The sequence below is a fragment of the Ochotona princeps genome, chromosome 25 (genome assembly GCF_030435755.1).
Source record: "Ochotona princeps isolate mOchPri1 chromosome 25, mOchPri1.hap1, whole genome shotgun sequence".
NCBI classification, from domain to species: Eukaryota; Metazoa; Chordata; class Mammalia; order Lagomorpha; family Ochotonidae; genus Ochotona; species Ochotona princeps.
Genome location: NC_080856.1, coordinates 23,838,234 through 23,852,086, shown reverse-complemented (window position 1 = coordinate 23,852,086; position 13,853 = coordinate 23,838,234). Strand labels below are relative to the sequence as shown.

The following is a 13,853-nucleotide window of genomic DNA, read 5'->3' as shown; positions in this document are numbered from 1 at the left end:
CCTCAAAGGTCTGCAACAGCTAGGGCTGGGCCAGGATGAAATCAGCAGTAAGGGGCTTCATCCAGGTTTCCCAAGTGGATGAGGGGATCCCAGCACATGGGCCATCTTCTGCTGCTATCCCAGGTGCATTAGCAGAAAGCTCAACTGGGAGTGGAGCAGCTAGGACTTGAATCAGTGCCCATATGGGATGCCAATGTTTCAGATAGCGACTTACAGGATGTGTTAAGGTTTCCATGTTTTGGCCTGTTCAAAGTGTGTGTCACAGGAGTTCCATTGTTAAGTAAAGGTGTAATAAAGGGACATATCTTCCTGCTGGTGAAAGCCAGTTAACACACTTCTCTCATTACAAGTTGAATGCAGGACACAAGGTTGAACTATTGCAAGGGAAAGGAATTGTAGGTTGCTGTGCATTTGGTAGCAGAAATTTTGCAAAGTATAGGTGGGAGCAAACCTTCTTAGCCACATAATAAAGATTGCACTTGAAATGCTTCTTACAGAATGTGAGGTTTGTATCTCTATGGGTGTTGTTGCCCCAGGCACTGTCAAAACAGATGAACTCAGTCTCAGAAGTTTTCAATCCAGAAGGATAAACAGGAGGGTATGTTAGGGACTATCTTAGTTTGTTCTTACAAAACTGTAGGCTGCAGGTCTTCAACAACAGAAATTTCTTTTCTCTTAGTTCTGGGGATGGGAATTGTGAGATCTGGGTGCCAGTGCAGCGGGGTTCTGCTAAGGCTTTCTTCTTGGCTTGCAGATAGCCATCTTCTCATCTCTGCACATTGTGTCTTAAACACTGTGTTCTGTATGCAGTGGCTCTTCTTGATAACCAAGTCCAATTCAAGTCAGGTATTGGCATCCATTTGCTTCAGGAGATACAAGGCTTCTTGCCAAGACAGTGATGTTGCTTACCATAATCTAGCATAATACATCAGTTTCCCTTATAGATAACTGCTTTTGGCCTAGGATGGTATTAGGGTTGACTTGTGTCCCCTAAAATGACACATTGAAGTCCTAACTTTTGGTATTTATGAATGTGATATTTGGACACATCTTATTTATATGCATTATCAAAATAAAAAAAGCCATTGGAGTGGACCCTCACCCAATATGATTTGTGTCCTAATAAGACAAAGAGAAGGCTATGTGAAGATTCAGTCAGAGATTGGAGTGATGCATGCACAAGCCAAGCATTGCCGATAACACCAGAAGTTAAGGGAGAGCATGGAACCAACTCTTCCCCAGTGTGTTGAGAGAGACAGCACAGCTATGCTGTGACACCTTTAATCAGGTCCTCTGGCGTCTAGAACTGTGACAGTCTATCTACTTGCCAAAGTCACCGGGCTTGTGGAACTTTGCTATGGTTGTTCTAGGGAAACAGGGTTGATTTTTTAAACAAGAAGCAAAGCAGTTGGGGACTTCTGGGAATGAGTTGCCCTAGAAAAGGGGGATCAGATGAGAGATTCAACCTGCCTGTGTTCATCCACTATGGTTGTAGTGCATATGTCCCATAACCAAAGGGACATAAGCCTGAGGACAAAGCTGCGACACAGAGCTTTGGGTTCAGCACTGTGGTGCAAATGGCTTCATTGCTGCCATACTGATATCCCATTTGGGTCCTGGTTTGTGTTTTGGCTGCTTCACTTCTGATCCAAATCCCTGCTACATGGCCTGGAAAAGCAGCAAAGACACCCCAAGTGGTTAGACCTTGGAGTTCCACGTGGGGAGTGAACCAGTGGCTAGAAGATGTCCCTGTATTTTTCCCTCTTCCTTTCAAATAAATAAAAGTTAAAAAAAAAAAAAAGGACACAGATCCTGGCAGAACTGAATGTATAGGTCTGTGATGTTGTCATTCAGTTGCTGAATTATGCTGGAATTACTAGATTGCCTGTTGCATGAGATATAAGAATTTGTTCATTGTGCCATTTGTAGTTAGATTTTCTGTTACCTGCATCTAAAAACCTTTGATACCTCCAGGGTTAGTGCTGTCTAGAGGAAATTCACTAAAACCAGAGTTTTTTTTTTTTTTAAGTACAAACTTACTGATTTATTTAATATGGGAGAAAGTGAGTGCATGTGTTTCCAGCTGCAGCTTAACTTCCCAAATGACTGCAACATCTGGCACTAGTCTCCTGTGGAAGCTGGGGCCAGGAACTGGCAACTCAATTCAGGACTCCCGCCTGGGAGTCAGAACTCAGCAGAGTGGGCCAGCAGAGCTGCCTCTCAAGGTCTGCACCAGCACCAGGGATCATACCCTGATACTCTGCTGAGGACAAGGGCACCTTAACCACAAAGCCAGATGCCCAGCCCCTAGGAAATCTGGTATCTACCACCAGCTGCTGCCTGTAGCAACCATTCCCGGTAAGTCCTAGGCAGAGGTGACACTCCCTGAAAAGGTTTTTTTTTTTTTTTTTTTTTTTTTTAAACTAGTCAGTCCAACATTCCTACAGAGGCTAAATAGACTGGGTTTTACATGACACTTGAAGCATGGTGTATGTTTCCTGTCCCAGAAACACCTTTTTTTTTTTTTTAACCCACATTCTAGTATCTAGCTGCTTCTATCCACCCTCTGGATCTGAGGTTGCTTTGAAAAGCCTCCATGGCTCCTCCAAGTCAGAGTTAAGAGCCCCTTTATAGAACTGTCCTTGCTGCCTTGCAGTGGTCTGTTTACTGCCACCATCTCTTGTTAACCTCTTGCGAGCAGGTGCTGTGAACATCCTGCTGATTGCTGCATGTCCTAATACAAAGCCTGACTCATAGCAACACTTGATAGATGTGCATTAAATATGTGCAAAAATAAGACAGCAGTGCCAGAAGTCTGCAACCTTGAATTTATGTACAATATTTTGCTGAGCTCTGTGAAAAAAAAAAATGAGAGCTGGGCAGGGCCTTGGTAAAATACAAAGTAGTTAAGTCAATATTCATTCCAGCTCTTTGGCTCCTGTACCTGATTCTTCTATTCTTGGGTTTTAATTTTCCTCCCACCTTCTGCCATCTTCCCTGCCCCTGAACATTTTCTTTATAAGATTTATTATTTATTTTGTTTATTTGAAAGTTAAAACTACAGGGAGAGGGAGGCAGGAAAGAGACAGAGATCTTCCAGCTGCTGGCTCACGCCCCGGATGGTCAAACAGCTTGGGCTGGGCCTGGCTGAAGTGAAGAGCTAGGAGTTTCTTTCTTATTTCCCATGTGGATGTCGGGACCTGAGACTTGGCCACCCCCTGCTACTTTCCCAGGTACATTAGTAGGGAGCTGCTTTAGAAGTGAAGTAGCCAGGACTTGAACTAGTGCCCAAATGGGATTAGTGCCCATATGTTGCAGGCAGTGACTTAACGTGCTATTCCGTAACACCAACCCTTATCCCTGACCATTTTCTGTCTGGGTCTTGTTTAACTCAAATAGGTAAGAAAAGTAAGTGATAACGGGTAACCTAGGAGTATCAAGTAATCTATTATTTTCCTAGATTAAAAAAAATATAAATCATGCTTTTTTTTTTTAGGAAGCTCCCTAAAAATGAATGCTAAAGATTTAAGAAGCAGGCAGCAAAGGGGACTTTTGGTAGCTTTATATCATGGTGGGCAGGTGCTTGTCTTCTCCGATATTTGTAAGAATTTGTGGATAATCATGTTGTCTTTGATACTTAAAAGCATTTTTCAGTGATAGCAATGGCATGCTGTTAACCTAAGGTCATTCATTCCTTAAGGCTAACCATGCACTTATTTTCCATATATTTTTCTTAAGACTAAGTGCTCAGCTAGATACGATAATTCTAAAAGCATTCTTTTGTTTATATGATGAAAGCCATTCATTCATTCATTCATCCATTCATTTTGGGTGTTTCCCAGGTTTGCACTCACTACTGTGTTAGGCTTCCAGTCAACAATAGTGACAGCCTGGAGCCCTAAGACCTACTATCCAGTAGGAAAGGTAGACTACAAATAAATAAAAACAACTTGCACCTAGTGTCGGGAATGAGATCATAAAGTGTGAGGAGGGGACGGAATTTGGGTTGTCAGGGACAACTACCCTGAGAAGGTGACCATTAAACCGAGACTTAATGGATGAGAAAGCAGTTACGCTTCAGAAATAGGGTCACGTTCACCACAGGTCAGTTAAAAATACCCCTCAGCCTCTCCCGCTTGAAGGTTGAACGTGTGGGCTGAAAAGCCTCGCTGCCAGCATCAAAGATGGCGAGGGAGGGGGCGGAGGGACGCACGCGTTCTGATTGGCCAGCTCGAGGTAACGTCACGTGGCGGCAGTGGAGCATCCGGGCCCCCGGCGGCGGCGGCGCTGCGGAGGTTCGCTTGGAGAAGCGGCACGCAGGTGTGCGGGTGGCCGAGCGGACGCGCCTGAGCGCCGCGCGTCCCGAGCATGGCGGGCTCGCTGCCTCCCTGCGTGGTGGACTGTGGCACCGGGTAAGAGCCGCTCGGCGGCCACCGCCGCCTCTCCGCGGACCCGCTCCCGGCCCCCGGCATCCTGCCCCTCACCTGGAGGTGCAGCGGTCATCGCTCTGGGGGGTTCGGGGACCCCCTGACTGGGCAGGTGGGGGTGGGTTTGGTGGGGTGAGGTGACAGTGGCATCAGGCTGAGCCTTGATGTTGTTGTCACGCTTCCTTTAGGGAAGGGTGATGACTGAGGGGGAGGGCCACGGTGCCCAGTGTGCGCGCCCTCTTCTCCTGGCCTTTTGCCCTTCTCACGGGGGCCGGGCTGAAGGGGGACCCTCTGCGAGGGGTGTCCCGGTCGGAAAACGGGGGATCCCCCCAACCTCACCTTCCTGGGAGGGCAACTCTCACCTGCTGGCTAGCGCTGCCCCTGCCCTCCCTGGGTCCTGTGCCCTCACGTGCATGTCAGTTCTCCTGGCTGATGCATTTTGCCAGCGACTCGGGGGTGGGATGGGGGAATAATTACATGGATCTACCAACTTGACACCCTCGTGACTGCCCACTCTTGTTCTTCTCCAGTGTGAAATGGCACACTCAGGCTCCGGACTGGCTTTATTTAGTTTGCCCGTTTAAATATGATGTTTAAAGTGACTCCATTTTGAAAAACAGTGTAAATTTGGGAAACCCTGTAGGTAGTGTGGGTTTGTTTTCTTTCTTTCTTTCTTTTTTTCTTTTTTGGCTGTGATTGTTTCTTTTGATGTTAACAGACTGAAAATAGACTTTAGGAAATGCATTTTGAGTAGCTGGTTTTTAGCAAGGTGCTTGCCAAATCCAGCTAACAGGCGCTTGGGGAATGCATATGAGCTTGTTCACTTGAGTTAGGAATGTGGTAGTTAATAGCCTGGATGTGCATTTCACCTCTTGAAGGTTTTTTGTTTTTTTTTCATAAGAAAAGATTTTAACCTTTTTACTATACAGTGTTTGCTGGCATGGTCTCCCTCGTCCTTGAGTCTTTTCTGTAGAGAAATGCTCTTGGTTTGGTTGCCCGGACAACCTTGTGGGGGTGTCCTCTTGAATTTGCTACAGCCCATCTCCTCCGGAAAGCTTTTTTTTTTTTGCTTTGGCTGCTCAAGCCCCCAGTGTGAGGCAGTTGAGGATGGGGAAGAACAGCCTCTTGGCTTCTGACAGTGTATCTGTTGGAACTATTGTCCCAGAACTATTGTGCCACTAGTTTTCTGGCTTTTGATTATAGAAAAGTGCGGTAATACTGCAAACACCAAGCCAGCAACCAGGATTATGTTGCAGCGTGTACTCCGGTTGGCCGTGATCTCATTGTTCATCCTGTGCCCCCGTGGGTTTGGTTGTGTCACAAGTGAAGGCAACAAGTAAAAGTATTTTTCAACTTCCTATTTATGCAGGAGGCTTTTTTTTTTTTGCTTTGTATTTTTTTTTTTTTTGGTCTTGCAAAACAATTGAAATATGAAGCATTTCTTGGTAGTAGCAGCACAATGTTTGTCATATCCTGCATATTAGTAAGCTGGGGGCCTTACTCATGCGGGCTATAAATATCTGAAGTGAACGCAGTCTAGATGTTGTGAGCTAAGTAATTGATGTTGAGTGCTCACTGGGAAGTTCAGCTCGAGGAGATGATTGTATCGTGACCCAGGCTTCAAGCTGTTGTGAGACTTGTAAACTGTGGCAAGGAGTCTTCCCAGTGGACATAATTTTGTCATGGAAACTGCTGTAATTGTCATGCATGAATAGCCTGTGTCTGTTGGGTGGCCAAGAGCAGCCTGGAAGAGCTTGACATTACCTCCTTTAATCTGTTGGTAGTTCTTGTATTTCTCAGAGAGCTAAATTGGGTCTTGGATTGACTTATAGGTCTAAATAGGACAAAAAGCAATGCAATGGTAGATAAAAATAACCAAGACCAAGGGAAAGAATGGACCTGGGAAACCAACCCAAGCTGTTGACAAGCAGTTGCTGTAGTGGGTCCTGATTTGAACTATCAGTTGAAAAGGGTTTTGGGGACTAAATTCTAGACAAGTTGATACTGAATTATGGCTCATAGGCACTAATATTCGACACGTAGTGCTCTAAACAGTGTTTGCTAGAATGTTTTATCCTCAAGGTTGTTCTAAATAGTGATAACAGTGTACTGAATAACAGTGCATTCAGCCATGTTTCCATCCTGTAGCCTTAAGTCTCTGATAGACCAATTGAAGCAAAGCAACAAATGTTCCAGGGAGGCCAGTAAGATACAGAAAAGTGGACCTGATAGTTCCAAAAATAAAGTGTCATCCATTTGCAGGAATGACTAGGCTGCATAATTTCCAGTTTTCTACAAGCCCGGCCTCACTTTTGTTAATGTTCATGAAAATTTTTGCATCTTAAAATATATACTGGAGTACTTTCAGATGCATTGGGAACTGGAAGAGAACAAAAAATGCCGACACGGTCTTCTACTTTCACCTCTTTTGACATCTGCCTCATCATTTTCTGTACGTGTGTACCGATTTACTACTTTTTTTTTTACAAGCTATATTTGAGGGGGAGAGAGGGAGAGGACCCCCACCTGCCAGGTCTCTGCCATAATGCGTACCCTCATCGGGGGTGGGCCAGGCCAGGACCAGATCCAGGAGCCAGGCAGTGAATTCGGATTTCCCGTGTGGGCAGCAGGTCCTTACTGATTTGCTTGGTCATCACTGTCGTGCAGGAACGGCGTTGGCAGGGAGTGTGTTGAGGAGTCAAAGCCAGGAATTGAAGCAAGTGCTGCACTGCGGGCCTTGGACTAAATGCCCACTCCTCCCGTGTTAGAACTGTTTGAGAATAAGTTGTAGACGTCATACTTAAAAAAAAAAAAAAAAAGTGGGCCCGGCGGTGTGGCCTAGCGGCTAAAGTCCTCACCTTGAAAGCCCCGGGATCCCATATGGGCACCGGTTCTAATCCCGGCAGCTCCACTTCCCATCCAGCTCCCTGCTTGTGGCCTGGGAAAGCACCCAAGGACAGCCCAAAGCCTTGGGACCCTGCACCCGTGTGGGAGACCCAGAAGAGGTTCCTGGTTCCTGGCTTTGGATCGGCGCGCACTGGCCCGTTGCGGCTCACTTGGGGAGTGAATCATAGGACGGAAGATCTTCCTTTCTGTCTCTCCTCCTCTCTGTATATCCGGCTTTCCAATAATAATAAAATCTTTAAAAAAAAAAAGGAATTTGAAAGGCACAGAGATAGGGAGATACCAGGAAATCTTGGATTTGTTGTTTCGTTCCCCAGATGTCTGCAATAGCTGGAACGGGGTGGGCCTCCCAAGTGTGTGGCAGGAACCCACGGGAGTAGGCCAGCATTTGCTGCCTCACTACACGTGAGTAAGCAGGAAGCTCAATTGGAAGTGGAGAATGGACTTAATCTCTCTCTCTCTTTCTGTTTTTGGATCTCTCATGTGGATTTGGAGGCCCAAGGAGTTGGGCCTTTCTCAGTTGTTTTCCTAGGCAGGCCATTAGAAGGGAGCTAGATCAGAAGTGGAGCAGCTGGGACAAGAACCATCACCTATATTGGATGCTGGGCAGGTGCAAGGTCCCAAGGCTTTGGGCCGTCCTCAACTGCTTTCCCCATTACAGGAAGGGAGCTGGATGGAAGTGGAGCAGCCAGGACATGAACTGGCACCTATTTGTAATCCTGGTGCATGCAAGGTGAGGATTTAGCCGTGGAGCCATCATGCCAGGCCCAGCGAATAGATTGTTTTATCTCTTCCATTTCTATACACTTAACTGCTTTCTCAAAAAATTTTTTGCTGGGCCGGTGTGGTGGCTCAGCGTAATAATCCTCTACCAGTGTCGTGGTGGTCTCCTGGCATCCATATAGGCACCAGCTCTGATCTCTTTTGCTCCACTTGTGATTCAGCTCCCTGTTGTATGGCCTGGAAAAGCAGCAGAGTCCTCTCCACATGGGAAATTGGAAAAAGCTCCTGGCTTCAGATAAGCTCAGTTTTTGTTGTTGCTGCCATTTGGGGTGTGAACCATCAGCCGAACATCCTTTCTTTCTGCACTTACTTCGTCTGCCTTAATTTTTTTTTCACTTATTGAAAGGCAGAAGACACGTGTGTGCGTGCACGTTTGCATGCACATCCACACATGCATACAGGCAGGCAGACAGTTACCTTTCTGCTGCTGATTCACTCTGGGGACGGGCCAGACGTCTGCTGGGAGTTTGCAGCAGCCGCCACGTCACCCTCATGGGTGGCCTGGGCCCAAGCATTTGAGCCATCATCTGCTGCATCCCAGGATGCGTTGGCTGGAATCTGGATCAGAAGCAGAGTAGCAGGAACTCAAAATGGCACTTCAATACGAGGTGCTGTTGTCTCAGTCGGCAGGTTAACTCACTGTGCTACACCAAAATAATCACTATACACTAACCAATTTTAATTGCCATTCTGCAGTGACCAGTATCTCCAAACCATTCTTAACTCTTTGTGGAGTTAGCATTTTTGTTTGTTTGTTTGCTTCTGACTTTGCTAAGAAGACTTCTGGTGTTTCTGAAGTTAATAACATGCTGACTTTTGGGCTGCCCTATGGGTATGCATACATAAATGCATAAACATCTATATGCATATGTATTAAGGTATCTGTAAATTTATGTTTTGGGGGGGAACGTTTATGGCAGGAATGGGTGTTGAATATTCGCAGATCCCTTTATAAGCAAAGCAGCATTATGGTGTCGCTGTCTCCCCTGTATCTTCAAATTCTGTTTGGGTTGTTTCCACTGGAATCATTCTGGGGATTTTGTACTTATCTGAAATGCATCCATTTCATTTAGCTTTTTCAACTGTATATAAATAATAGTTTCTTGATTTACACAAAAAAAATTGTTTTTGTGATTATTTTTCCCCTTGTCACTCAGATATGAATATTACCCTTGCTTCTTTATTTTTTTTTTTCTTAGCTAGTTCCTGTTTGTTCTGTGGATCTTTCCTCAAAGACATACTTTGTATTTTACTTATTTTTCTGTTTTGTTTTAAAGATTTATTTAATTTTTATTGCAAAGTCAGATATACAGAGAGGAGGAGAGACAGAGAGGAAGATCTTGCATCTGATGATTCACTCCCCAAGTGAGCCGCAACGGCCGGTGCTGTGTCGATCCGAAGCCAGGAGCCAGGAACTTCCTCCAAGTCTCCCACATGAGTGCAGGGTCCCAAGGCTTTGGGCCGTCCTTGGGTGCTTTCCCAGGCCACAAGCAGGGAGCTGGATGGGAAGTGGAGCTGCCGGGATTAGAACCGGCGCCTATATGTGATCCTGGCATGTTTAAGGTGAGGACTGTAGCCTCTAGGCCACTGTGCTGGGCCCATTTTTCTGTTTTCTATCATTGATTTCTCCTTTCTGCTTTATTTATTGGGCTTTATTTTTGAGTGGGTTACATTCATTTTTTATTTTTTAACTTTATATTGAAAAGACATTTGGTACTACAAAATTTTGGTCTGTGTGTGTTTAGTTGTACATATCCCTCAGATTTGGGTATCATTTTGTTATTTTCTGGAAGTTTCCGTGTTTTTGATTTTGAATTTCTTGCTTGAAATCTTTTTTTAAAAAAAAAATTATTTTATTTTTATTGGAAAGGCGGATACACAGAGAGGAGGAGAGAGAGAGAGGAAGATTCTCCATTCGATGATTCACTACCCAAGTGGCTGCAATGGCTGGAGCTCAGCCAATCTGAAGCCAGGAGACAGGAACCTCTTCCAGGTCTCCCATGCAGGTGCAGGGTCCCAAGGCCTTGGGCCATCTTCAACTGCTTTCCCAGGTCACAGGCAGGGAGCTGGATGGGAAGTGGAGCTGCCTGGATTAGAACCAGCGCCCATATGGGAACCCACTGTGTTCAAGGACTTTAGCCACCAGGCCACCAAACCAGGCCCTTGTTTTCGTTTTTTTTTTTTTTTTTTTTAATTTAAAACTAACTTATTTGAACGACAGAGTTAGAGAGAAAGGGAGAAATAGAAACAAAAGGAGATTTTTTTTTTAATTTGCTTGTTCACTCTCCTAATGGGCTCAACACTCCAGCTTTACGTGGCTGAAATAAAAGCCTGAAAGTCTGCCTCACAAGTGGGTAGCAGAAACTCAAGGACTTGGGACATCAGGTACTGCACTTCCAGACAGATCAACAGGAAGCTGAATTGGACGTAGAGTAACCAGGACTCGAACCAGACCCTGGGACGTGGGATGCAGGCATCTTAAGAGTTGGCGTAACCCACTGTGTCACATTGGCTACCCTTAGTGTGGCTCTTATTCTTCCCGTATCCCCAGTGCTTTCCGTTTTGTGATTGTTATTGTTTTATTGGCTACCTACATATGAATAATTTGTATCTGTCCCCGAGTTGTTGCTTTAGCATTATAGCCAGGCTTCTTCAGAGTTCCTAGCCTGAATTCTCTTTTGTTAGCTATGGGGATGTGTGGTTCCTGTTTGCTTCTTATCGTGTTTACCTGGTGTATGTTGTCATTATCCTTTCTGAATTGTTTGTTGTACTTCTCTCACATCCAGTGTATTGTTGGATTTTTTTGGGGGGGCCTTTTTAGCTGATATGAAAAGGTTGTCTTTTTGAGCATTTATTTATTTGAAAAGCTGAGTTATTAGAGAGAGAGAGAGAGGTGGGGGGAGATAATAGATCTTCCATCTGTTGGTTAATTCCCTAAATGACCAAATGCTCTAGGCTTGGCTGAAGCCAGGAGCCAGGTGCTTCTTTTGGGTTTCCCATGTGGGTACAGGGGCCTAAGGACTTGGGCTGTTCTCTGTCGCTTTCCCAGGCACATTAGCAGGTCGCGGGATTGAAAGTGAAACAGCTGGAACTCAAATTGGTGACCATATGGGTCCAGTGTTGCGGATGGTGGCTTTATACACTATGCCACAACACCAACTCCTGAAAAGGTCTTTATAATGGATGTCTTAAGCTCATTTAGACTCATTAATGGCAAGTCAAGCACATTTTTGTTTCTGTCATCAGTATATTTGGCTCAGTTTTGCCATATTGATTTGAATTATATTTACCCATGTTTACTTTAAACTTAGTCTTTTACCGTGTAGTTGATTATTAGGTATTTTAGGTGACCCTTATGATAGCTTTGATTTCTATCTTAAGGAGTACCCTTATATACTCTTTTATTTGCAGTGTTTTCTGATGACTCTGAATTACAATAATAACACAATTAGTTTGTAACCACATCTTCCTCTTCTTCATTGTTCTCTGCCTGTATCTGATTTAAAAAATTGCTAGAGTGACAGAGCGCAGGCAGAGGAGACGGGTAAAGAAATCTTCCACCCCCTGCTTCACTCTCCACATGACTGTACACCAAGTATAGGCCACATCAAAGCCAGGAGCCAGGAACACCATCCAGGTCTCCCATGTGTGGGTGGCAGACACTCAGGGACTGGAGCCAGCATCTCTTGCTTCCCAGGTGCATTAGCAAGGAGCTAGATTGCAAGTAGGGTAGCTAAGAATTGAGCTGGTGCTCCATTATAGGAAGTAGATGTCCCAGGCAGTGGCTTAATACACTGTGCCACAACACCCATCCTTTAATATGCTTTTCGTATGTTCTTTTTAAGTTGTGTGGTACCTATATTGTCAGAGTGTAAAGCCGTTCTTTACCATACCTTTTCCCTTATCGTTGTGAAAGATCCATTTATGAAAGTTCTTTAAATCATTAGAAGCATTGGTATGTATTGTATTCTTTTCATAATCAAAGATTCTTTAAAACTTTCTTGGACTTGCGGTAGGGTAAATTCACCAAGTACATTCATGCGACATTCCTTCCTGTAACTTCCCTAAATGAGTAAAACTAATCAAACACAAGGCTGAAAAGAACCCAAATGCCTATCATGTTAAAAAAAATTCAGCTTACTTGTTTGGAAAGCTGAGTTGCAGAGAGAGAGCAAGAGATTGAGGCAGAGATACCCTGCATCTGCCGCTTCACTCCTCAAGTGACCACAGTGACGGGCTGAGCCAGGAGCCTGGGGCTTCATCCGGGTCTCCCACGTGGGTGACGGAGTCCCACATGCTTTGACTGTATTTTGTTGCTTTCCCAGGCACATTAGCAGGGAGTTGGATCAGAAATGTAGCAAACTGGGATTGACTTGGTGCCCATTTGGGATGCTGGTGTTATGGATGGTGATTTAATTTGCTATGCCACAGTGCCAGCCCATCCTGTCATGTGGTAACACTACCTTTTTGTTCTTTGATTTGACTTCTTACAAGGCATTGCCTGTGAAGATACCCAGCTTACACCTAAGCAGGAATTGTTGATTTTTAAGATGGACTGTTTTGGAGCTGCTGTAGTGGTATATAGCATACGAAGTTTCTGCCTGCTACCTGTCATCCCATACTGGCACCAGTTTGAGACCTGGCTGTTCCACGTCTGATCCAGCTGCTTGCTGATGTGCCTGGGAAGGCCAGGGAAGATGGGAAACTGAAAGAAGCTCCAGGCTCTTGGCTTTGGCCCTGGTCCAGCCCTGACCGTTGTGGCCATCTATAATACTGCCTGTAAAACAGTGATAACACCTCTATACTGTTTTGGTATTTTGAATTCAGTACAAGTGCCCAGCTCAAACCTATGGCCTACAAAAAAAAGGCACTGTTTCTGTTTAATATTCGTTGTTGCCCCACAGTGAACCTCGGGATTGGATATGTCCTTAGAACAAAGGATTTAAGAGGATCAGTGGGGAAGCATAATGTACTGGGAATTTAGCCATTGACTACTGATTATTCCTGTGTGTTCTTTATTTTTTCTTAGTTTAGCTACCCAAAGGACTATAAAGAATGATTAAGATGTTATCCTTACCTCAGTATCTCTGTACACGAGGAGGTGAGTTGTTTTGTTGTCGAACAGTTAGCAGGTCTAGAGGGAACTCCGTTATTCAAAACTGAGCACTAATTAAGTGGAATGGACCCAGTGCAGGATGTATGTGTGAAAAGTAATGGAAGAAACACGGCAAACCAAGGTTGCTGAAAAATAGAGTGTGGAAGGAGGGTTGCGGAAGTAAGGAGTCACTGTAGAGTTTTAGAGACAGCGATTCTGCTTTCAAAAATTAGACAACATGGGCTCAATAAAATGAAAAGCACAGCCATGATTTAAGAGAGTAAAGGGAAGATATGATGCAAGTGGGCTGATACTCGTAAGAAAAATAGGAAGAAAAACAGAAAGGAAGTAGAAAGAAGTAGAAGGAAACCTAAACTCACTTCAGAAATGAAACCACGCTGAGAGGTGCAGGAGGTGAGAGCAGTGCTTTGGGAAACGGCATAAAGGGGAGAATGAGTCCTCTTGCTTGGAGAGAACCTGAACCCGTGTTTGTTAGTCATGTTTTTGTCACCACAACTAAGTACCAACTTTATCAAGTTTATTTAGCTGACAGTTTTAAAGGTTCTACTGCAAAGATCAGATAGTTGCATTGGTCTAACCCCGGATGAGGGCAGCAGGTGGCAGTAGCAGAGCCCATGTAGAGG

The 13,853-nt window shown here is 44.8% G+C and overlaps 1 protein-coding gene across 2 annotated transcripts in view; it reads left to right on the top strand.

The window, feature by feature from the left end:
- Positions 1 to 4,263: 4,263 nt before the first annotated feature.
- The window catches only part of ACTR3B (actin related protein 3B), a 73,756-nt gene continuing 64,166 nt past the window's right edge, over positions 4,264 to 13,853 (top strand). For both annotated transcript variants that reach the window (XM_058681331.1, XM_004594394.3), the window contains exon 1: positions 4,264 to 4,412. Coding sequence is in view for 1 of the 2 variants with exons in the window: in XM_004594394.3 (XP_004594451.1) it covers positions 4,369 to 4,412 (44 nt within the window). In the remaining variant the exon portion in view is untranslated. The remainder of the gene's footprint in view (positions 4,413 to 13,853) is intronic.